Source organism: Anolis carolinensis, chromosome 2 (assembly GCF_035594765.1).
Source record: "Anolis carolinensis isolate JA03-04 chromosome 2, rAnoCar3.1.pri, whole genome shotgun sequence".
NCBI classification, from domain to species: domain Eukaryota; kingdom Metazoa; phylum Chordata; class Lepidosauria; order Squamata; family Dactyloidae; genus Anolis; species Anolis carolinensis.
In genome coordinates this window covers 39,605,444-39,632,235 of record NC_085842.1, presented here as the reverse complement: position 1 = coordinate 39,632,235, position 26,792 = coordinate 39,605,444, and the positions used below count along the sequence as shown (strand labels likewise).

Genomic DNA, 26,792 nt, shown 5'->3' with positions numbered 1-26,792 from the left:
CTTGTTCCAGAGGGCAACCAGAGCATCGACAGGATCACCAACCGAGGCAGCGGGAAACTCCCCAAGAGCCGTCAGGAATCCATCCGGATCCATAAGCCTCCGGGGGCGGACCATTTTATTAGGTCCTCCACCCCTGCGGAGGTTGGGGGGCACAGCGAGTCTAAACCTGATCAGGTGATGGTCGGTCCATGGCAAAGGAGTGATGGTGAGCTCCTCCACACCACCACCTTCCTCCCATCCCTGGCAGAAAACCAAGTCAAGTGTGTGCCCTGCTCTGTGGGTGGGACCAGATACCAATTGGGACAGCCCCATGGTTGCCATGGTGGCCATGAAGTCCTGAGCTGCGCCAGTCAGGGTGGCCTCCGCATGGACATTGAAGTCCCCCAGCACAATAAGCCGCTGGGACTCCAACGCCAGGCCCGAGACCATCCCCGCTAGCTCAGGCAGAGAGACTGTAGTGCAGCGGGGTGGTCGGTACACTAGCAGAATCCCTAATCTGTCCCGGTCACCCACCCTCAGGTGGACACATTCAAACAAGGTTGACTGCGGGATGGGGCACCTGGTCAGGGGGATGGAATCCTTGTAGACCACTGCGACTCCGCCTCCCCTCCCTCCGGATCTTGGTTGGTGCTGCACGGAGTACCCAGGAGGACAGAGTTGGGTGAGATTAACCCCACCCGCCTCATCCAGCCAGGTCTCCGTTATGCACGCCAGGTCTGCCCGTTCATCCAGGATAAGATCCTGGATAATTGCGGTTTTTCCATTTGCAGACCTGGCGTTCAACAGCACCACCTTTAGTCCGAAGGGACCGCCAGCCCGGCTATCCAAATTTACCATATCAGGAGACCGTTTTAAATCTACAAGAAATCTCTCCCTAGGCCGAATTAATTTTGGTCTCCTTTTCCCGCATCTCCTCCTCCCCTGAATAACTTCAATGGGGGCTCCTCGGCTAGCGGACATCCCCCCTCCCTCTACATGGCCCCTCTCCCTATTCTCTAACATCTGGCTAACACTGGCTATAGCTGGAGACAAGAACACTGGCTATAGATGTAGACAAGCCACTCCTTTCTCCCCCCCCCCCCTTTAGGAGTTACTAGAATAAAGTGCACTAAAAAGCTTTGTAACTCCCCCCCCCCCTCCTTAGCTTGATATTAAAGTGCACAGTGCAAAGACAGGGGGGTCTAGTTCATAGGTTCCCATAAAACTCACAGGGAGAGGGGCTCATGGAGAGCTAAAAACAATAATGGGTTCTCAATTAAATGCCAGTAGCTAACGCAGCGTTATACAATTTTAAGAAATAAAGTGACTCAGTGCTATGATATAAAAATCAGGACGGGTTATGGCTATATACTGGGTCGGTAACAGGCCCCCTCTCCCCAAAACTCCACGGGCAACCCTCCCTAGCCCTCCACTAGCAGCGTCATATTATAGGACTAAACACAATTCATAAAAGTCAGGTGGAATTTCATAGCAGATGTTAGCAGCAATAAACAATAGAGCAATAAATTGTAAATTCTCATGAGTTTCAGGAATCCAATAGAAAACCTTCACAACCCTCTCTTTAAAAATGTTCTTATAATCTGAAGAATTTGGCTCAGGAAATTAATTTCTACTCCATCATTTTTGATACTATTTCTGTTTCATCCTCTATTTTTTAACATGGAGAAATGGAAACAAATTAATTTTTGGAAATAGACAGGGCTGTAGAGACCTAGGGACCCATTTCTTATGCCTTTTTTCAAAACTGGCAATCAGTTGTGAAAACAATTAGGGGAATGTTCTTCCTGTTGGTTCTAGTTTCTGCAATATCTCATTTTACCAATTTGTCTCTAATTCAGGAATAAGCAACAAAACAATTTGAACAGTTTGTAGTCCTAAGTGAAACGGAAGATAAAGGCATGATCTCCAACTTATAGAAATTTCTAATCTCTGTTACCTTTTCCATTAATCTAGGAACCAGTTGAATTTAGGAAAAAGAACTGGGTGTAACTTTCCCTCATTCCAACTGGGAAAAAATCTGGTTAAAAGGGCCAATGAAACTTCTTTCCTTGAATATCAGATATCAACTTCTGTCTTTGAATATGAAATATTAAATGTGATTATATAAAATTAATTAGTCACTTAAATTTAAACCAAACAAAGGTATTTTCAAAAGTATTTTAAAGGCTCAAATGGGTTTTCAATATTTCAATTGTGGATCTTGACATTTTCAGGAATCGGTAAAATGGAATCACAATTTCTTTGTCACCAGATTTAGGATCACAGTTTCTTTTTTGTGATGCAGATGAGTCTCTTTCTCATAAGGAACTGATTGTATATTCATTTTGGAACTTTTAGAGACTGTGTTTAATTGCAGAGGATTGAGTGCTTTATCACTACTCAGATAGAGTCTGAAACATCATGCTAATGGAAAAGTTAACCAAAGACTTAGAGATCACAAAAACTATTCAAAATGTTTTAGTTACACAAATGAAAATTCTAGTCTTGCCTCTCCCATCCTCACATGTTGATTCTTTGAGAAAAAAATACAATGGTTTGAATCCTCACTCAACCAAGGTAACCTAGTGAGTGACCTTGGCCAAATCACATCCTCTTAGTCTGTTCAAATGGCAAACTTCCTCTGAACAAATTTTGCAAAAAAAAAAAAAAACCCCTGTAATGGACATTTGCTTCATAAATCAAAACAACTTGAAGGAACACAACAACAGTCTAATAATAACAACAACAACAACAACAACAACAACAACATGAAAACAAAAAAATAGATTAAAAAAATAGTTAAAAATAACAAAACAGTTAAAAACACAAATTCAATAAAACATAAGTATATAAAACAGCGGTGTAAACAATACTCAGCGAAACCAGTTGCCATAGTACAATGGGTGTGAAGTACAGGATATACAAGGTCTGGGCATGGGGTAGTGCAAGCAGTCTTCTATAATATTTGTCATGTCAGGTGAGTTTTAGCTGGTTATACAGATTCAGTAATTTCATTGTACTGTATTTCAGAAGCATTGTTTGCTGGTTATTTTTATTTCTGTAAAATTCGTAATATTCTAATTGAAGAAATGAAATATTCCTCAAGGCATGAGATATGACCATAGTAGTCAGGCCATCCAGTTATTTCCTCTTTGAGTGGGTTTTAGGAAGAAGCCATGCTACAGCATTCAGATCTCATACAATTTAGACCAAACACTGGAAAATTATGCATCTACTTATTTTATTTTATTTATTTATATCCACTTTTCTCTCATGTGGGAACCTTGTGCTGCTAATATTATATGTAAAGACAAAATAGTTTTAAAATCTGAATACAGAATATAAAAAGGATTAAATAATCCATTGAAAAACTCTAATTTAGAACAGTTAAAAGCACATTAAACCTATTACATATTGAAGGCCTGTTTAAATAAGATCTTTGCCTGTTGGTGAAAAGAGCAGATAAGGAGCCAAGAGAGCCTTTCTTGGAAGAGAAAGCCATAGAAAAGTCTCCCTTGAGCCCACACCAGATGATCTCTAATGGGACCAAGAAAAAACCCTCCCCCAAAGGTCTGTAAAAACTTGCTAGGACTTATATAGGAAGATATGGTCCTTCAGCCTTCTTTATGTTTTTTTTCCTCTTCCTACCTGTTTGCTTTCCTTATAGGAAGAAAATGTTGATTTCTTTTATTCAAAAATAAGTCTCTGGGAAATGGTAATATAATATTCACTAGTATTATTCCACAGGGCTCTTTCTATTATTCTGTTCTCTGAGTTATTTAGTCATCTTTCTTTGTCAGCTATGATTTTGCATTTTGATTATTAGAGTTGCGACCCTCGTTTTGCAGGAAACCTTGGTTTGTAAGAATGAGTTGAAACAAAGAAAATTACAGGGAGCACAAGAATACAATTTATATTTGCAATTTATATTCACATGATATTATACTGTAAATTTAATATTTCCAAATGTGCAGTTCAATTTCCTTTCATAATAATTCACATTATTTGTTGTAGAACAGAAGGGACCAAATTTTCATCCTGTAGGATGGGTTAGTGGTTTGTTTACAAGAAATCCAACATTAACTAGGGAGCACCTGGTACTAAAAAAACCATGCATTTTGAATTTTAAAAGGTTACAACCAGGCATCTCTTTTTAATACTGGGATGTGGGAAGAGTACAAGAGCCAAAAATTCAGTCCTTCTTTATAAATATGTATGTATGATTATACTGAATGTTTTATATCAGTAGAATAGTTACAGATGAGTAGAGGGAATAATTCTGTTGTCATCATTGTCAAAGAACTGGACGTCAGAAATCCTTATCAATCTCTTTGAGATACTGGCAGCTGGCAGCTTCTATGTAGGTGGGTTGGTGAGTGCAGTCCTGATTTTAGTCTGAACCTTATCAAAGATGCTGAACCCCATCACCAAGGTAGCCTCAGAGCAATTTGGTATTCCCACTAGTATTGAAGGTTGGGTTGCTGACCTGAAGGATGCCAGGTTTGAATCCCACCCGGGGAGAGCGCGGATGAGCTCCCTCTATCAGCTCCAGTTTCATGCGGGGACATGAAAGAAGCCTCCCACAAGGATGGTAAAACATCAAAAAAATATCCGGCCGTCCCCTGGGCAACATCTTTGCAGACGGCCAATTCTCTCACTCCAGAAGCAACTCCGGTTGCTCCTGACACGGAAAAAAAAGTTCCTCATCTACCATATATTCACTCCCATTGTAATAGATATGGGTGGGTTAGTTTAAAAGATGGAATAGTATAAATTACGCCATTCCCCTCCCAAGGCTCTTTGAAAAATATGGCTTACTTCTGTCCTAAAACAGAAAGAGACATTAACATAGATAAATAGGCAAAAGGAGACATCCATTATTTGGCCAATGGGAGCCCCCAGATGGCGTAGTGGACTAAGTGACTTGAAGGTTGGGTTGCTGACCTGAAAGCTGCCAGGTTCGAATCCCACCTGGGGAGAGTGCGGATGAGCTCCCTCTATCAGCTCCAGCTCCATGCGGGGACATGAGAGAAGCCTCCCACAAGGATGGTAAAAACATCAAAACATCCGGGCGTCCCCTGGGTAATGTCCTTGCAGACGGCCAATTCTCTCACTCCAGAAGCAACTCAAGCTGCTCCTGACACGAAAAAAAAAATTGGCCAATGAAAATCTTGCACATAGATGCAGAGTCATTAACATGCACATACATCTGCTTGTTTCTTGGTGTTGTGTCTTCTGGTGTAGAACACATATGTTATCTTAGTGGTCCAAAACCAAAGGAAACAAAGTCACTTGGGTTACCCTGGCGCACATACAATGTAGCCAGTTCCTACTACAGATGTTTAAGAAGCAAGGGTGGTCTTCCAGCTAAGTAAGCTATGAGTTCCTAGAAAGGATGGATAGGAAGATGTGATGCAAAGGAATGGCATTTCAGATCTGCAATTATTAAATTCTTAATTTAAAAACAGTTTACATGAATCATGGGTCCTGTAGTTACTGCTTTATATTTGTGCACACTCTGGCATGTGGAATCATCTGCAGTTTTCAACAGCAGCCATTGCAGATATCTTGCTGGACCTGACAAGAGACAACAAACTTGGAAAGGATGCTAATGTAAATTGATTCAAAGTTGTCAAGTCATGCTCCTGTGGAGGTCTTCTGGCATATTATCAAGACTTGAACCCATTATCAAACTAATAGATGTTGACTATCATCCTGCGATTTCCTCCTAATCTATCTTGGGCTTATGTTTTGTCTGAAATTTGTTCTGGAGGGTTTCCATGTTCTTGTGGGCAGATTTTGGGTATTTTCAAGAGTAGGTGGGTTTTCCTAGTTCCTCAGCATAAAAGGTTCTGTCTGCAAATCAGCCATGTCAGAACCTGGTTTAGCTTATTTGCTAGAGCTCAGCAAAGGTTTCTTTCTCTAACTTGTATCAACGGTATCAAAACGGATCCTTTACATTTGTCTGCTTGTAGCATGGTAGGTTCTCACAGACACACTGACCTCCCAGATTTAACAAGTAGGTTGCCCTTGTTTCCAGAGCTGAATGCTAAATCCAGAATTTTCTCCATTTTTTTTCTTTTCTTATTTTATAGGTTGTCATCATGGAAGTTCAAGGTCTCAAATCTTTAGCACCAAACCGCATTGTATATTGCACTATGGAAGTAGAAGGAGGCGAAAAACTACAGACAGATCAAGCTGAGGCATCAAAACCAACGTAAGTCTTTCTTCACTACCCTCAGATATTTTTTACTCTCCTCCAGTCTTGTCACAAGCAGGAAGAATATACATAGTTAATGTTTCTGGTTTAAACACAAGAAATATGTCCCCATAAGAGACAGTTGCATGACCTAGAATTAAGGATTCCTAAGCAATGAGTCAGCCATGGCTTTTAGTACATTCTGTAGTTTTGTTGAAGTTAGTGAGACATATCATAAGTACTTAAAATTAAGCATTTACTGAATTGCTGCGCAGAATGAAAACCAATGAGCTTGAAAGTAACATAAATTCCAGCTAGTTCTCCATTTTGTTGTAAGGAAGAAATTATTCTGCAGCCTGACCAAAAACCTCCTAATGTGTGCCTCTTTCTTTCACCTTCTTCCTAGAGATCTTCAGTGGCTTCAGGTCACTTAACATATTACAGTAGAGTCTCACTTATCCAAGCTAAATGGGCCGGCAGAAGCTTGGATAAGTGAATATCTTGGATAATAAGGAGGGATTAAGGAAAAGCCTATTAAACATCAAATTAGGTTATGATTTTACAAATTAAGACCAAAACATCATGTTATACAACAAATTTGACAGAAAAAGTAGTTCAATACTCAGTAATATTATGTTGTAATTACTATATTTACGAATTTAGCACCAAAATATCACAATATATTGAAAACATTGACTACAAAAATGGCTTGGATAATCCAGAGGCTTGGATAAGCGAGGCTTGGATAAGTGAGACTACTGTAGTCCCTTAACATATTTAGGTCATTATGAGTTCTGAGGACTGGAGTCAAATTGCTGTTAACTTCACATTTCAGATAACTAACATGTTAGAATTGCACACTAGCTTGGAGAAAGCCTCCCTCTAGCTATGAAGTCATGCAGTAAGTAGAAACAACATATTTCCCCAATCATGTGCTCAATAATTGTGGCTCAAGAAATCATGCTACATTTTGTTCAATGGGTTTGTTCTCAAAGGGTTCCAGAGAGAAAAACCTGAAAAGGAGACCCTTTAATAATGTTCCAATGACCCAGAACTGAATAGTTTAATAAATGGCAATTGAGACTTTGGCCTTCCCTAAGTATCAATCTAGGGGTCACACATTTAATAGATTCTTTTAAAAATAAATAATTGATCTCTTTTTTCCCCTTACAAGTCTAATGTTTAGTCTTTCTGATAGGCTCTAGTTTGGTCAGGTTTCAGTTTAACCACTTGGAATTTTCTTCTGCAGCTTAACTAGGAGACAATTATATGAAAAGTCACCATGCTGTCATCCTTTCCTTTTGGAAATAATTACTCTAAATCTAGACACCAATATGTGGATTAAGTATTCATTCACTTTGTTTTTCCTTTCATGCTGTATGTATGAGCATTCTATATATCCCTAATTGTTGACAAACCAACAACCTGTTGTCATTTTCAAAGAATGTTGTACCTTTGCCAGCACTTGTGCCATAAAGCTTTGATTACTAGCAGCTGTTTTGATGTTGACTAAATCTACCAATCTGCTCACATTTGTCACAAGACAATTTGTCACACATTGTCTGTTGTTTCTAGTCAGGTCTCTCTCTTTCAGCCTCAGATTTTGCAATCATTTTTTCACCTCGTCACTAAATACACTTGGTGAAGGAAAGAAATTTTAAGGAACCTTTTACTAAATCCTAATTATCAATTAGAGTGTCAATGGCACATCTGTCTAGACAAACTTTTGATTAGTGCTGATCCCAATATATCTTGGATTATAGCACTGTCACACCAAAATTTGCAAAGATGTGCAGTGTGCATTGAGTATTAAAGTTCCAGTGAATCAAAATGCTTTTCTGAAAAATGTGGCATATTTCAATTAGTCTTGCATCAGGAAATTGCCAGTGCTTTCATGCTGACTTCAACGTACTCTTGTGGTACTTGCATCCTCGTCCTGTTTTGAGCTTTTGATGTCAAGCCATCTGCATTCTTGCAGAATTTAACTGTTTTGCACCAATCCCTGGTGCTACATAGAAAATCTCAAAGGACATATGTGCTTACACCAAGGCACAGAGATTTGGGATTCTGGTGTTGCGTGAACAAACAGAGCAGGGGGAGAGACACACACAGAATGAATTATACAAATTCCTTTTACCATGTCAAATACACATACTTTGATTTGGGATGCAGATTCCCTAAGAAATCTGATCCCTTAGCTTGGTTGACTGTTGTATACTTCTTATCTAAAGGAAGGGCTTTCCAAGTAGCAGAAAGATATGTCATGCTCCATTCCCATGTTTGTTATAATATCAAATATAATGCCTGCTCCCTACACTAAATAAATACACATGAGACTTGTGGTGTCCCACATTGCTTCACCTCCCAGTGAGATGACCAAAATTTGGGAAAGTAAAATCTGGAATTGAAAGACCAAAAATACTAGTTATTCTTGCCTGGGGATCCTAAATGTTGTAGTTCAGTGCTTTGGTAATGGCAAGGAATGAGTGTAATTCTACACTCTAGAATTAATGCAATTTGACCAGCACTTTCACTACCATGGCTCAATGCTGTGGAATCACTGAAGTTGTCATTTGGTGAGGAATCAGCCGTCTTTGGCAGAGAAGGCTAAAGACTTTGTATAACTCCCATGATTCCATAGCGTTGAGCCAGGGAAGTTGAAATGGTGTCAAACTTCATTAATCCTACAGTGTCAATACATCCCAAGTTGTCTTTTGTGCTGGTTGTTCTTCACACGCAGAAAAGAATATGGTTAATAATGGCTTTACAAACTCATAATGTTAAAAGTGTATCAAAGACCCCGTTCCTCAGTCCTTAAAGCAGTCCTGAAATGAAACTTCCCTGTTGTTAAAAAACAATACAATACAACTTCAGCAATTTTTCCTCCTTGTTTTTAATCCTGATAAATATTATTTGCTGCTTTTAAAATGAGTCAGGTAGTTAGAAGTGCTGATCCTTTAAAGTATGTTTTGAGTAAAAAGAAAGCATTAGGTAAATGTAAAGGTGTCCCCTGACGTTAAGTCCAGTCGTGTCCGACTCTGGGGGTTGGGGCTCATCTCCATTTCTAAGCCGAAGAGCTAGCGTTTGTCCATAGACACCTCCAAGGTCATGTGTCCGGTATGACTGCATGGAGCGCCATTACCTTCCCACCAGAGCAGTACCTATTGATCTACTCACATTTTTATGTTTTCGAACTGCTAGGTTGGCAGAAACTAGGGCTAACAACGGGCGCTCATTCTGCTCCTTGGATTCAAACCTGCGACCTTTTGGTCCGCAAGTTCAGCAGCTCGACGCTTTAACACGTTGCGCCACTGGGCCCCCCAAAAGAAAACCTTATACAAATAAAAATACAAATAAAGTGAGAAAGTTCAGTTCATTCCTTGCTGAGCTTATTTTTGACAATGAAGGGACAGTGTGCATTGTTATTAAACACTGTGATTCCACCTCATCTGTAAATGATCCACTCGGTCCTGCAACCTCTCAATTCTTCCAGTTCATCTGTTGCTTGTATAGGTCAGACTGCAACTCTTTTGAATCCTGTTTCAATTAAGCACTGAATGTTGGCATTCTTCGGTATTTAGTCATCATAGAAGCACTTTGCTTGCTTTAATGGCCTCTTTAATTAAGTTTTTTTTAAAAAAAATCTCTTCTGATATTTATTTCCAGTTTACTGGCACATGTTTCATAAGCCTTTCAGAAAAAAGGCTTTTCCTGCTATCTGATCGGAACATCAGTTCTTGTGAAGGATTTATCAGCAAGTTGCTCATATACCCTTTGATTGGTATTACTGATCATATTTTGCATTTCAGTTGTGTTTGTTGTGACTTCTTGGTTGTAATGGATTTGAAAAGCTGCTGGATAGCTCCATCTATAATATGAGATGAAATGAAATGGGATCTGCCATGGCACAACTGTATAAGCATCTAATTACCAAGGCTCCCTGAAGGAGAGCTGTGGCAGGTTGAAGCCCAAAACCTGCCCAGTATTTACTCTTTGTGTTTCTATAAGGTAACAAGGAAAAATAGTTTTCATTCAAGAAATCTCACAAGGGAACAATGCTGTCATGTCAGGTTTGCTTCTGGAATCTGATTGTCTCATTTACCACAGAAATCCAAGGCTGCAACCAAATACAAACTTATTTGGAAATAAGACTCATTGAACTCAGTGGGACACATTTTTCATTTCATGTGTGGAATTGCATTGTAAATTTTGTAATCATTCCCCCACCTCTATACATTTGTATTTAGAGAGGACAGTGAATGCCCTTGAGAAATAGTTTTGCATTCACTTGCTCTGCTCCAGTTATTTTGCCTTAGGTTTCTGGAGAGGGTGAGTCAGCAAGGCCTCCTCCAAATATTCAGAAGCTGCTTATTAACTGACACTCACAGACCAAAGAGGAAGTCAGACTTTTACGGTACATCCATTGTTTTAAGTCATCATCAGTAGTGACCAAGAATGATTGAAGTATAGAATCTAAGAAAGTTCTTTAACAAAGCCTATATTATCCTCTGGTAGCTTCAAAATACTAACAGCCCCCTTATGTGTGGGTTTTCAAGTCTTCTGTCAACTTATGGTGATTCCATGAATGTCATAGGTTTTCTTAGCGGGGTTTTGTTCCAGTTCCTTCTTGTGAAATACAGTCTATAGCACCCGGTGTTCATTGCCAGTCTTTTGTCCAAGTACTAACCATGGCTGACACTGCTTTGCTTTCAAGATCCAGAGGGATCTTTTGCTTTTATGATATTTAGGCAACTGTTCCATAATCACCTGTTCCTTGTTTATTTATACCATTATTTTTCAAAGTTTCATATCCTAAGAGAACTCAGTAACAGTTTATATGGAGAAGAACTCTGGTTTAATCTGCTGCAGAACACCTGGTTACATATTTGTAACAGATGTGGACAAGCTCTTCTTTAAACTGAGATATCGTTGACAGCTTTTCAAGGAAAACTGGAATTCCTTGACAAGTAGTTTGAAATTATCTCCTATACTACCTGGTTATTTTATTCATATTCCTTCATGGTCAGTTCATACAGGTTTAAAGTCTTCTTACCATAGTGTGTGTCACTTCTAGAGATATAAAAGCACTCAAATTTTTTAAGGTGGAAAGGTCCAGTTTTACAAGGGAAAATGGGGAAAAGGGGGAAATGTTGTAATTTTAAAACACAGAATGGATTGCATCTAACTTTGACACAAAATTATACCATTTATTCATACCAAAATCACAATATGCATTCATCTTTTAAAAATTGCATTATTTTTATTATTTTTATTATTTGTTACACATAGAGCTATAATGTCCTAAACTGTGAGAAACACCTGAACTGTAAAGAGCCTCTTTTATTTTGCCACTTTATAAGGAGCAGGAGCAAAAGCTTACATAAAATAGAATAAACCATCAGCATTAGTAAAAGCAAACCTATTATTTTGTCCCATGTAATTCTCCATAAACATAAAATATACATCCCTATAAAAAGCACTGAGAAAAGGAAGACAAGATCAGAAATTACAAAGATATGGTCAACTATACATAGGTGAGGTCATCTGGAGTTTTGGAGTTGGATGTCATCTCTACACAGAGGACTCACAACTCTACTACTCGTTTCCACCTAATTTCAAGGAAGCTCCCTGGATCCTGGACCAGTGTCTGGCAGCTGTGATGGACAGAATGGGGGCCAATACGTTGAGGCTTAATCCAGACCTCGAAATGCCTGACTTGGCCTGACACCTTAGTCACATCTAGAATAGGCTACTGCAATGCAATCTACATGGGGCTGCCTTTGAAGACAGCTCGAAAACTGCAATTAGTACAAACGTCGGCAGCCAGATTGCTAACTGGAGCTGGTTATAGGGAGCATACCATGTCCATATTAAAGCAGCCCCACTGGCTGCCAATGAGTTTCCAGGCCCAATTCAAAGTGCAGGTTGTTACCTACAAAGCCCTATACAATTAAGGTCCAACCTATCTTAGAGACCGCATTGTCTTCTAGGAACCAGTGCGGGCCCTAAGATTGGCCGAGAAGGCCTGCTTTAGATCCCACCTCTATCTCATATGCAGTCGGTGGGGACAAGGGAGAGGGCCTTCTCAGTGGTGGCTTCTCGGCTTTGAAATGCCCTCCTTAACAAGATTAAGGTAACCCTTACCCTTCAAGCTTTTTGCAAACACCTGAAAACCTGGCTTTTAAAACAAGCCTTTGACCATGCTCGGTGATTATGGCCTAAATCACAACATTCAAGGATTAGTGATTTGTTTCACATGCACTTTATGGGGATTGATATTATATACTGCTACTATTTTTGTAGCTTGCTGAGTTTTATAGTATTTAAAAACATTACTGTTTTTAAAGTGTAATTGGGTCAATGTTAATTGTTATTAATTTATACTTTTCTGTATTTTGTTGCATTTGTATACTGCTGCACTATTGGGTGCTTTCTATGAGCCGCCCCGAGTCCCTTCAGGGAGATGGTGGCAGGATACAAACGTTTATTTTAGAGTCAAAATATCAGTCCATTATCTGGAGTTTCAGATGATTTAGAGGTTAAATTAATATGTAGCTTTTTTCTCAACCTGTGGGCTCCCAGGTGTTTTAGCCTACAACTCCCAGAAATCCCAGCTAGATTACGAACTGTTAGGATTTTTGGGAGATAAAGGCCAAAACATCTGAGGACCCACAGGTTGAGGACCACTGTTATAGTTCTTGTAACACTATGTAGTGGTAAACCTTTCTGGTGGGTGGGATGTGATTATACAAATCCCATAACACATTTTGTAGTCTGAAGGTATCATATAAATGATAATTTCTAACATGAAGATAAACCCTAATAAGGATGACCTTTTTTTAAAAAAAAATGAAAAATTGTCAAAAATGTGTTTCCACACCTAGAAACCTTGATAAAGAGAATCCTGGATTAATGAGAATCTTTGCCGTTCAGGACTTACTCTACACAAATTTCACACATGGTCTTTTTGTGCAGAAAAAAATTGTATTCAAGAAAATTATTTTCTGTGAGAATATAATGCATAGGAAAGCTTTTTAATGCATCTTCTAAAATCTACAAGCCAACAAGGCCATTGAGAAAAGCCATCCAAAGAATTCATTTTTCCAGCATTTGATATAATGTCAGAACAAGTGCACTCAAGAATCAGATTAGAGCAAGCTTCCTTACTTTATGCATCTAAAATTAGTTACTTTCAGGGGGTGGGGATGAATAATTGCACAAGTAAAGTCTGAGAGTATATTTTAAATCAATCCATCATTGGATTCTGTTCTTGTCCCTCTGTCCCCTCCAGTCACAATAAAGCAGTTAAGTCAGAATTCCAAAGTAGGAGGAGGTAAGAACATAATGGTAAATAACATGTGTTTCCTTTTCTTTGGAACGTCTAGTAAATTTTACATTATCAGAATCACTGTGATAGTATAGTATGAAATGTTCCTGCAGCAAATGCCAACCATCAAGATATTCACAAGAGACTACAGTTAGGTTAGGGGTGTGATAGCTGCAGTTGAAGGGGTAGGACATCTGAAGCCCACTAGTGTCATCTAGCGGTTGAATAGCAACATGACTTCATTCAGAGGGGATTCCTATTAATGCACTGCCTTCCTTCCTGTTGCGTGAGGCTTTTGGGTGAACTGAGTGTTCAATGAACAGTAAAGCTGGGAATGTATAATATACCATGACAGTTCCATTTCTTCACTGTAAAGGTCACTATTCTTTTAACTTCTTGAGACAGTCCTTCAAGATAAGGCATGTAACTAATTGGTAAGGGAGTGAGGAAGCAGACAGAGATAAATGTAAGACAGTCGCCCACAAAACAGACCAGAGGCAACCAGTGCCCAGCAAATCATGTTGTACAGTATGTTCATGCCCATCACCACTAGTAGTTCCCTGCTGGATAGCCCTGTGCTTTCAGAAGAAATATTTTAAAGACTTTATTACAATCAGGTCTACAAATTCAGTGAAAATTTGTAGGTTGCAGGACCTCCTCAAAAGTGCAAAACTATAAATAAAATCAGAAAGAACACCTCCCTAGGAATTACTTTGTCCTCCACTACAACTCTTTCTGAGGTTTATCATAGAATCACACAGGAGAATCTACAAATGCTAGAGAAGAATTCTCTCTGGGAATCTCTTCATCCATCAGAGTAACACTACAGGACCAATTCCTAGATATAACATATTAATCAGATTAATGAATAATCAAATCCACAAAAGTGAAACCCACAAATGTGAAATATTTCTGTTTCATAAAGGCAATTTATGTGCTCTCCCCAAAATGTTTCTTTCTAGATCTCCCTCTATTAAATCCCTTTGCCACATTTCTGTATCACACTTCTTATGGAAACCTGGTTATACAAAATTGCTATCATTTGCTGGGAAAGTAGTGGCTGAACTGTCTTTTGCAGTTTTGATATCTTTTGAAGTTTATTGACTGACACCAAGTAGTTCCTAAAGAATGACAGCTTATGTTCAGGTTCTGACATGGTGGAGGAACAGAGATAACAGATGTCACAAAAGACAAGAAAAGACATCCCACCTAAACATTATGGAGAACCTTTTTTTTTTACGGTAAGAGCTGTTTGACAGTTGACTAGATTGCTTTGTAGGCTCTCAGTTATTGGAGATCTTTAAACAGAGATTGAAAGAGAGCATTTTACTTGTGTATTTCCAAATGGAAGGGCATTGGACTAGATGGCCCTTTTGATTCCAGCTCTATGATTCTATGACTGTTAACATTAGCTGTGCCATCCTCTGTTTGGCAGACTTGGAAGAGGGACCATCTAGAGAATCATTCCCATGCAGTCTTTTCTTGTGGATGCAGAGGGCTGTATGTACTTATTATACTATTAAGATTATGTGAATGTTGACTGAATATGGATGCTACTGCCATTCCCTGTTTGGCAGACTTTGTAAGAAGGACTATCTAGAGCAGCAGTTCTCAAAGTGTGCTCGGCAGAGCTCTTGAGGCTCCTCAAAGCATACTGAGGGGCTCCATGGTTTCTTCCTCCTCCTCCTTCCTCCCCCTCTCCCTCCAAGCGTACTGTCCTCTTTCTTGCTCCTCCCCCTCCTCTCACCCCCAAATCCTTTTTCTCTCTCTTCCCTCGCCCCCAAAAGCCTTTTTTCTTTGCCTCCCTTGCTGCCCAGATCTTTTCCCCTCACCTTGCTTGCTTCTAAAACCCTCTTTCCTCCCACTGCTCAGAGAGTGCTTTGATTGTGCTTTTCCTGCATGGCAGAAGAGGATTGGACTGGATGGCCCCTGGGGTCTTCCATTGAAATACTGTTTAGCTTATGTTGGTAAAAGGTTTTCCCATGTCTGATATATATATACATTATATATAATATAATATAATATAATATAAACATTTTCTGGGGCTACATGAGAAACGTTTGCTTCAAAAAAGGCTCCACAGCTGAAAAAAATTGAGAACGCCTGATCTAGAGAATCATTCTCATGTAGTCTTTTCTCCAGCATGAATAAAGCACAGGGTAAAATGGATGAAGGCAGATCTAGCAGCTTGAGTACCTGTTGAGTACAAGTGACTTCAGAGGGTTATAACAGTGATGGCTTCTATGGCAGTGGGATAATGAACCTGCTCTGGTTTTTAAATGAGCTGTCCGCAGTGCTGAAACTATTTTGGGATAGCATTCAGCACTTTAGATGGTTTATTTAAACTTCATTCTAAAACCCAAAATGGATTTACATCCCCACTGACAGCGATACCACCAGTTACCAGCTGCCTGTAATAAGTAGTTTTTAAAAAGACATCTACATAAAACAGGAATGTCTATCTTGCTTTTTCTCCATGTTTTCAGCCTTAAAAGTTTTAACATTGGCCAAGTTTACTTCTCATGCCATCCAATTTGTTGAGACAAAAATAAACATGCTGCACAATTGATATCCTATCTCATTAGCAGACCATAGCTTTTTAAACAAAAAGTCAACATTTGGAAAAGTTAGGGGTGTTGTCAACACAAATCCAAGTCAGCCTGAACAGTGGAAAATATTTTTTCTAAGATTAGAAAAGGTCCAAGTTTAGCAGTGGCATCTCCAGCGAAGACTAAGGACATCTCTTGTTTGGGACTCTGCCTATATTAATTTGGACAACCTGAAGTGATGCAATATAAAACAACTAGCTGTTTTCTTAAATTTACTGAAACTATAGCTTGAAGAATTCAGATTGCAACAGCCAGAGAAAAGAAGATAAATGAGTGATTTTCCTTCATTTTAGTAGAATGTTCTTATTTGTTTACTTTTATCTACTTTGTTTTATATCCCGCCCTCTCTTCCTCGCTGAGGGACATGGAGCTGCTAACACTAGTTAACAATTCAATGTTGTTCAAACATAATACAATACTAAAACAAAAGGCATAACATTGGAGAACCAAAGGTTACATAGTAAACATGATAAACAGTATTAGACAGTATTAAAACCAATTATATTATTATTTCTTTTACTTTTTTATTTATATCCCACCCTTCTCAAACCAAAGGAGACTTAGAATGGCTCACAACAAAGGCACAATTCAATGCCTTGAACACATATCAACATAAAACAACAGATACTTTAAAATCACATCATTAAAACATCAATTACAAAAATTACTTAAAATCACACAATCCGAAAGCATATGTCAGGAGCCATTCCAATTGTCATCTGTAATTGTTCATTATTGCACTGAGATTGCAATATCAGTTGTTGCACTGGGAACCACTGTGCAAACGCTTGGTCCCACAACCAGGATTTAACTTTCTTCTTGAAGGTCAGGAGGGAGGGGACTGATCTAATGGGCCGCTCATTGCCAGTTCCATCTCATTGCCATAGTCAAATTCAATAGCCATTTAACAGGTTACCCATTGCCTTCCCCAAAAGCTTCCTTCCAGAGAAAGGTTTTTACTTGCCTTCTGAAGGATAGCAGGGAGGGAGCCAGTTCTGGTGTTCTTTCCTTCGTTTACTGAAGTGCTTAGAAGTAGCATGTCATAGCCTGACTTCCCACACTTCAGGAAGAACAGGCATTAGTGTTATCTTTTCAGATATTGTAACAGATAGCAAATGTCCTGTGTGTATATATAAGAGCAAATAATGTTCACTTGTTACTCCTAAAATGTTATGGGGATTCATTTGGGAGGATTTTTAGCTATTTCAGTCCATTTTCTACATTTTTCACCATATTTTTAATTAAAAAGTTATTGCATTAGCAATTTGCAAGTAATGCACAGTGGGTAATGCTAGTGTGTTCCTTTTTAAACATAATGGGCAATAAGAATGAAGTACTCTTTGAAAACAATGTCATAAAGTTTGAGTTTATGGTTATATTCAAAGCACACAAACTGTTTAGCTGAGGAAATTCATAGCTTGCTCTGTTCTGATTACAACAGCCAGAGAAGGAAAAGAGAGCCAATGTTTACTGTGAATGTTTACTCCTTTGTTTCAGTAGAGTGTACGGTCCATCCAGATTCAATGTATGTTTTATTTATTGTGTTTATGTGCTACCCTTCAGTATGAATATCTCCAGAGAGTCTTATAATATAAAAGAACAATAAGTAAAAATGAGGTAATATGAGATGAAAAACAGCAGATAAAACTGCTGTATTAAAGCAGTTTTAAAAAAATTCAAAACAATCTTGACAGACTAGAGAGATGGGCCAAAACTAACAAAATGAAGTTCAACAGGGACAAATGCAAGATACTTCACTTCGGCAGAAAAAATGGAAATCAAAGATACAGAATGGGGGACGCCTGGCTTGACAGCAGTGTGTGCGAAAAAGACCTTGGAGTCCTCGTGGACAACAAGTTAAACATGAGCCAACAATGTGATGCGGCTGCTAAAAAAGCCAATGGGATTCTGGCCTGCATCAATAGGGGAATAGCGTCTAGATCCAGGGAAGTTATGCTCCCCCTCTATTCTGCCTTGGTCAGACCACACCTGGAATACTGTGTCCAATTTTGGGCACCACAGTTGAAGGGAGATGTTGACAAGCTGGAAAGCGTCCAGAGGAGGGCGACTAAAATGATTAAGGGTCTGGAGAACAAGCCCTATGAGGAGCGGCTTAAAGAGCTGGGCATGTTTAGCCTGCAGAAGAGAAGACTGAGAGGAGACATGATAGCCATGTACAAATATGTGAAGGGAAGTCATAGGGAAGAGGGAGCAAGCTTGTTTTCTGCTGCCCTGCAGACTAGGACACGGAACAATGGCTTCAAACTACAGGAAAGGAGATTCCACTTGAACATCAGGAAGAACTTCCTCACTGTGAGAGCTGTTCGAACAGTGGAACTCTCTCCCTGGGGCCGTGGTGGACGCTCCTTCCTTGGAGGCTTTTAAGCAGAGGCTGGATGGCCATCTGTCGGGGGTGCTTTGAATGCGATTTCCTGCTTCTTAGCAGGGGGTTGGACTAGATGGCCCATGTGGTCTCTTCCAACTCTACTATTCTATGATTCTATGATTCTATGATTCTATGAAATCCTTGTAGAAGTCAGCACATTCAAACCCAGGCACAAGTTTTGTTGCAGAAGAAAAACGGACTGACAGAGACTAGAAGTGAAGTGATACACATAACATAAAAATAAGTTAATATGTCTATATGTGTGTATAGATATAGATATAAATATTATAACTTTCCAATTCAATCCTGACATTACTTAGAATAAATCTATGTTAGGATTTATTTATTTATTTATTTATTACAATATTTATATCCCGCCCTTCTCACCCAACAGGGGACTCAGGGCGGCTTACAATAAAACACACATATAAAAACTGTACAATACACTATAAATCGGTTAAAAAAAATAACTTACATAAAACATTCATAAAACGCATTATAAAATACAGATAGGCGTGCTCAAGTTTAAAAGACTGGGTCTGTCAATTGAGTTCCAGTATACATAATAGTAATTAATGCTGCTGATTCTTATTCGAAAGCCTGGCCCCACAACCAAGTTTTAACCTTCCTACGATTTACACAAGGTGGGTAAATGTTTAAAGTTTGTGGACTGCATTGCAGTGACCAAAGTTGAGAAACAATTCATGGCTAGATAATATGGCTTTGTCTCTCATAAGGAAGGGTGAACACATATTTTAAAGCAGGGGAAACACATATATACCTCAAAAAGCAGATACTGGAGAGGGTGTTACATAATCACAATGAAGTACACTAAATGTCTTTGACATCCAGCTACTATATTGCACACAGAGTTACCAAGTGATGAAAAGCCACATATGCAATCACGTATTGCACAGTATTAAAGTGTTGTTTGAAGTTTGATATAGTAGATATCTTTCCAGCAGAAATGCTACCAAATGGAAAATATCTAGCATTTAGGCAGTCAATTATTTACATATATACGATGCTATGAAATGGTATTTTATTTCTTGCCTTTCTCACAAAGTGAACTTTTCTTTGAAGTATTTGTCTAAGCAAGTCTGATGGTATGAGTGTACTTCATACTCCTTCCCTTCCTTCTCTCTCACCTGCTCTGCTTCTAAGATGATACTTCAGACTCTTTATACAATGATTCCATGCAATCTTTTATGCAATTGTCAGTAAAGAGCTGGTCAGATATTTGGCAAAAAGGAAACGTGAAATCAATTCCATTTTCATGTGTCTGTGGTTGATTTGGCCTTATAAGAAGCAAATCAAGAACATTATGTGTGGAAAGAATTGGCAATCAAAGTATTGGGTTGATGTTTGTTTTCCGGGCTGTATGGCCATCTTCCAGAAGCATTATCTCCTGAAGTTTCATCTACATCTATGGTAGGCATCCTCAGAGGTTGTAGAATATACCTCACAACCTCAGAGGATACCTGCCATAGATGTGGGCAAAACGTCAGGAGAAAATGCTTCTGAAACATGATCATACAGCCCAGAAAACACACAACAACCCAGTGATTTTGGCCATGAAAGCATTCAATAGTCAAAGTATTGTTTGGGGCTAACTTTTAAAATTGCTAACAAATGGGGGGGGGGGGGACCTTGTGTGTTGAAACTGTCCACTTAACATGAGGACAAATAATATTTCAGTGGCCTAAATTATGTCCTTATGCTGAACATCACTATGGCAACTAATGACGTCATCCTAAAATCCAGCTTGCCCTAAATCCCATTGCTAAATTGACTTTACAGTAATGAAGGGAATTTTTTTATTAAGTATGAATTTATAAGCGCCACATTGTTGTCAAAGGTTTGCTCCGTGTGTTTATTCTCATTTGGCTTATTCCCTTTGTGACTAGTGATCTTCTCATAAAGAAAACTTAATAGAAATAGCTGTTTGCATTTGGTTCATAACATTTGTTGATAACATATGGTCTGGGAATGCTTCAGCAAATAAGAGGCTTTTAATAGTAAGCAGAGATAGACGGTGTATAAAGCAGATGCTATCAAAATGCTGAATTCAAGGTTGCAGAAGAGTCCCTCCTCTTAACATATATTGCACCTCTCTTGCATTAAGTCCAGTCCACAATCCTTGCTTTCATTTTCTTCTGTGAAAATGGATCTTGGGTGAGGGAGATAGGAAAAAAGAAACATTACATTCAGAGAGAAAAATGAGCTCCGTATCACTAAAATGCAAGCAAAAAGACTTTAGAATGTTCCCTTTTACTGATGAATAACTTTAATTGCAAGAAAATTACTATTTATTAGTTGGTCATAATTGTATAATGTCACTCTTATTTGGCAAGTTTGGATACTGTTAGAACTGTCAAAATAGGAGGCTCTGTATTCTGAATATTACAAAGAAATGAAGTTACTTTACGCTAGGTATTTCTGACAGTTTGAGGCATCAACATGAAATATTAAGTTCTTGCAATGCTCAGTCATAAAATGACATTCAGTAGCAGCTGGAAGGAGGCTGATCAGAGAGTAAAATCTATGAGGAAGCAGAAGATTTAATTCATTTGTCTTGCTCAACAGTAAGTTACACAGAACAAAAATGCATAGTCACGATGAAGTGGATTCAGCATGCGAGAGAACATAAACATGTTTTATTTCTCTGTTAGGAAAGGGGAAAATATCCTATCCAGTAGTTTTCCATTAAAACTACATTGTTTACTCATTTTCAAGAATATACTGCTTGCAGCTCACATTTTCCATTTGTTGTGTATTAAGGATAATCCCATAAAAGTCAATCTCTGTGTCTGAAAGGAAAATATTTAGCTTGCAGGCATGGAGCAAAGAAACTCGTGCTAACAACTGCTTCCTGTAAATTCACCAAAGAAGTTCACCAATAGTATTTGAAACCTGTTTGGAGATTTCAGTCATTGAAAACAAAATAAAGATGCCATTTTGTTGGCTCTTTACTCTGCAGTTTTTTTTTGGTTTTTTTTTTTTGGTTTTTTTTACATCAAATCATCTTCAACCTAAGGTCAGGCTATGAACGAGAGACCAATAAGGGACTCTGGCATGAAAACCCTGCTCAGATCATCCTGTGTTGAATGTAGGAATGATAAGGGAAAGATGAAACAGTCTGGAGAAGATGTGATGGCCTGGAATCCAGGAGAAATGAAATGCATGCTTTTGTGCTTTATACACAGAAGATGTCTAAAGGAAAAGGTAAAGGTTTCCCCCTGACATTAAGTCTAGTTGTATCTGACTCTGCAGGTTGGTGCTCATCTCCATTTCTAAGCTGAAGAGCCGGCATTGTCCGTAGACACCTCTAAGGTCATGTGGCTGGCATGGAGCACCATTACCTTCCTGCTGGAGCGGTACCTAGTGATCTACTAACATTTGCATGTTTTCAAACTGCTAGGTTGGCAGAAGCTGGGGCTAACAGCAGGAGCTCACCCCGCTCCCCAGATTCGAACCGCTGACCTTTTTTGGTTAACAAGTTCAGCAACTCAGCAATTTAACCCTCTGCATCACCAGGGGCTCCTTCACAGATGTGTACACAGCCCAAAAGTGACCATTAAAAGGGGCAGGTTTTCTTTCTTTCCAATTTGGATTGACCCCCCTATGTCCTTTGTGGCAGAAAGCATCAAACATATGCATGTGCCTTGTAGAAGGAGGTCCTAGCATCCTGGAACTGCTGTATTTAAAGGGATTTTGTAGCACCATTGAGATTAATCAAGAGAAGTTGGTAGTATATGCCTTGGTAAACTACCTCTGTGAAAACCTACGCTGCCAACTTTGTTCTCTCATTTAGGGTACATCTACATTGAGCATTTAGGTCAGTGTAGAATTGGATAAGCCCTGTAGCACAGAGCTGATCTCTGCTCATGTGGGAACAAAGCCATCTTAATGCAGCTTTGCCCTGTGTTTCCCAATTTGGAGTATCCTCCGAGTTAGAGACAGTGGGGATAGTTGGACCAGTTCTCAACTGCATCTGGCATGGCAGATCCCAGTGGAATAAACAGTGGTTAAACAAGATTTAAATGAAGCAAATAAAAGTATACAAGGCAAATTACAGCAGGTCCCCTTCTTACTTTTATTGATATTTAAGTGTCGTTAAGGACTGTGCAAAAGTATTGTTAGTCCTCGTAAGTCGGATCAAATTCACTAAATTCATAATGGCCTCTTGCCATTGGGAGAGGGAAGCAGCAGGGAGAAAGCAGAGTTCATTGGGAAACAGACTGAGAAAGCACACTCTGGGAAATGTAGTTTGGGAAGGTGAGAGGCCCTATGCCAGAGAATTCAAAAGGCCCTGCCCTAAACTACATTTCCCAGAATTCTGCTCAGCATCAGATTGCCCCAGTCAGGATAGGGCAAAGATTTGTCCCTCCATAGCAACAGCCAGCCAGAGTTACAATAAATTGTTGAATCTGCAAAGAGGAGAACTGACTGAGACTCCTAGTAAGTAAAACTCTGCTGGGTTGGGAAGAAATCCCTAAATGGAAGTTCTGTTGGTTAGTATGAGAGACATTCAATGAGATAGCTGTTGTGGCTTTTTTTTTAAAAAAAGATTTTGTTAAAACTTTTTAAAACTTTGCTTTTTTTTCATGTCAGGAGCAACCGGAGTTGCTTCTGGAGTGAGAGAATTGGCCGTCTGCAAGGACGTTGCCCAGGGGATGCCGGGATGTTTTTGATGTTTTAACATCCTTGTGGGAGGCTTCTCTCATGTCCCCGCATGGAGCTGGAGCTGATAGAAGGAGCTCATCCGCACTCTCCCTGGGTGGGATTCGAACCTGGCAGCCTTCAGGTCAGCAACCCAACCTTCAAGGCACGAGGCTTTTATTATTTCATTATTTTATTTATTTCAATTATTTATACCCCGCCCTTCTCACCCGAGGGGACTCAGGGCGGCTTACAAGTGGCAATTGATGCTGTTACACTGATATACAATAAACTAAAATGATTAAAACAGTTAAAACAATCATAAAATAGTCATAAAATAATCATAAAATACAATATACAAAGTTTATCCCTTAGGCCACCGGAGGCCTAAAATCAGTACATATATGAATATTTCTGAAAGTTGAGGGAAATGATGCCCTGTTATCTTGTGTCATTGTATAGAAAATTTAAGGAGATTGCTCTTTAGTTTTTGTTTTAAAAATGTTTCCCCACTTACGCAATTACTATAACAAAAAAGTTATGAAACGTTGTTACTCTCATTATAGTAACAAAATTTTTACTAATGATACTTTAGAAACACTATAGAAATGAAATGCCGGTGCCCCTTAATTTTGTAATGAATTATGAAAAAAGATTCATTGATCACACATCCAATATGTGTGTGTGTTGTATCCAGTATAACTTGTTTTCTCCAAATAGGGAAGTGAAACTGAACATGCCAAAATTCATCAAGAGTTTCAGATAATTTAATCAATAGTTGGTTGGTGAAATTTTGGTAAAAAATACTTTTACTGCATATGATACAAAATTTCAAACAAATAAATGGAACAAATTTCAAACAAATAATATGGAAAGTGAAAACTAAACATGGGGAATAGTTTACTTAAATTGTATTATGGATCCACTCTCACTTGAGACCATCTACATGTGAAGTTCTGCTGTGGCCCCCCGATTGTGGAATTCTCTGCCCGCTGAGATTAGGCAAGCCCCCACACTAGCAGCCTTCAAGAAAGACTTGAAAACATGGCTCTTTCGCTGTGCTTTTGGAGAGTAACCATTTTATATTTCTTTTCCGTTGCTCCCTCTAATATCTATCCTCCAGAATACCCCACTCCCTTATGACCCTGTTCGCTGTGGTTTTTATTTTTATGTCTTTCTCACCCCGAGTTTTAACTTAATGTTCATGTGGTCTGCCCTTGTTTTCATTGTCTCCTTGTTTTATTTTGTAATGGATATTATTTATTGTATTGCTTATTGTATTGTGATGTGCTGTTCTTTTATAGGCTGTTTACATTGTATTGTTTTGGGCATGGCCCCATGTAAGCCGCCCCGAGTCCCCGTTGGGGAGATGGTGGCGGGGTATAAATAAAGTATTATTATTATTATTATTATTATTATTATTATTATTATTATTATTATTAGTTCAAGGCTCCTTACATCAGAGTTCAGAACAGTTTACACGAACATAAGTTCTGGAGCCATCAACAACAACTAAATCTATCTGAAAGAACACTTCACACAGGCATATCAGTTCATTGTGAGGCTAGATCATCAATTGAAATACAATTTATTTGAATGAGATTGCTGTATAGCATGTTTTCTAAAAATGCTAACAGTAGTAGGATTCATCTGGCATTTACCCCACGTATATAGCTTTGTCATCATAATCATGCAAGCCTGTACAAATCTACCTACATGTTGTTGCCATTACCCATAATAACACTTGATTGGTTTTATCTGATATATATGGCAGAGTATTTCCTTGACGGTCTTTAAATTTCTGCCTGCAGTGTGTAGCCATCAACTCAACAAGAAATATCCTGACGTTAGCCGGAATTAGGTGCCTAAGCTATTATTTATGGCTTAAATTTATATTTCCATCTTTTCATTAACATTGCTGAAAGCAGTTAACAATAAAATACATAAAAAGTAAACCACATAGCACAGTAAAATCGATATTAAAGACATCAGGGAGAGAAAACAAGCAATAGGTGAAAATCTTGCAAAATAAAAAGGTTTTATGTCGAAAGAATGTCAACAAGAGAGATAGGGTTAGGTTAGGTAAGCAGTATGTAACTTTTTTGTGGGAAAGGCCATAAGACAATCCTGAACACTTTCATATTAGGGGCAGCTGGGGAATGTAGAAATATGGCATTGAACATTGTCAATGGCATTGAATATTACTGAGATTCCTTACACAGAGCCATATAACCCAGAATATCAAAGCAGATAATCCACAATATCTGTTTTGAACTGGGTTGTCTGAGTCCATACTACCATATAATCCAGTTCAATGTGGATTTTATACAGCTGTGTGGAAGGGCCCTGAGATTCCATTGGAATGAATATGGATGTATTTCCCTGTCCAGTTTCCCATGAAAATAATCTAGTGAGACAAGTAAAGCAGGTTACACCTATAGTCATATACACTCAATGAGGTTTAAGAAAGCGGATTCAGTAACATCGGGAAAGATTGAATGAGATCCCAAGGTTATAAATGCTCAAAAAGAAAGCTGATAATTATGCATGAAAGCTTCTTAAATGTGATAAATTGAAGGCACAACTGCAAAGAATTCCAATCTGGAAGAAAAAATGGAGATGTTTTTAAAAAACAGGATAGGCATACAAAAAAACTTTCAGATCAGGTTTTAAAAGAAACATGTACAGGAAACAAACGAAGGAGCATCCACTACAGAGGAATACAAATGATTTGCCTGTGCTTGCAGGGTGAAAGTTAGAAAAGTTTAAAACACAGAATAAGCTCAAGCGTGTTAGAGAGTAAAAAATACATATAAAAAGTCTATATTTGGAACAAAAGAAAGAACAAGGAAATTGTAGGGGCACTGCATAAAGATGATTAAATGCTAACCAGATACAGAGAGAAGGAAGAACTTCTGAGCATATTCTGTGCTTCAGTATTCTCCCCAAAGTAAAATAACATTCTGAGGCCCCTTCTACACAACCCTATAAAATCCATATTATCTGCTTTGATAATCTGGATTATATGACAGTGTACAAGGAGCTTCAAACAACCATTAGGTGGCATACAGAAGCCTTTTTTTACTGTTGCCAAATTTTTGTTACCATTTGGGACTGGGACCCACACTTTAGGAAGCAGTGGTGTAGGATGTGTAAATGGTTTTAAATCATTATAGGCTTTTAAGTAGTTTTAGGGGCAGCTTTTAGAATGGTATTACCATTTATTTATTTATTTATTTATTTATTTATTTATTTATTTATGGCCTTCATGTGGAAATGTTTTAAATTGTTTATATTGTATGCCAACTTGAAATCCTGTGATAAAGAGTGGGACATAACAACAACAACAACAACAACAACAACAACACAAAAGCCAGTGTGATATAGTGATTTGAGTGTTGACTATAATTGTGATGACTAGGGTTTAAGAAGGATATTTACAAGCTGGAATGTACCTAGAAAAGGGAGGCCAAGGTAACCTAATGCTGTGGGGAGTGACTTAGTATGAGGTATATCTACGTTGCAGAGTTAATGCAGTTGACACCACTGCCATGGCTCAAGGCTTTGGAATTATGGGAATTGTAGCTTAACTAGGTCTTTGTCAAAGAGTGCTGGTGCCTCATTAAACTA

General features: G+C 38.6%; 1 protein-coding gene across 18 annotated transcripts in view; it reads left to right on the top strand.

The window, feature by feature from the left end:
- cadps (calcium dependent secretion activator) overlaps nt 1–26,792 on the top strand; it is a 445,008-nt gene that overhangs the window by 185,864 nt on the left and 232,352 nt on the right. For all 18 annotated transcript variants that reach the window (XM_062969670.1, XM_062969676.1, XM_062969674.1 and 15 more), the window contains exon 6: nt 6,075–6,196. In XM_062969670.1, the coding sequence (XP_062825740.1) occupies nt 6,075–6,196 (122 nt within the window). The remainder of the gene's footprint in view (nt 1–6,074; nt 6,197–26,792) is intronic.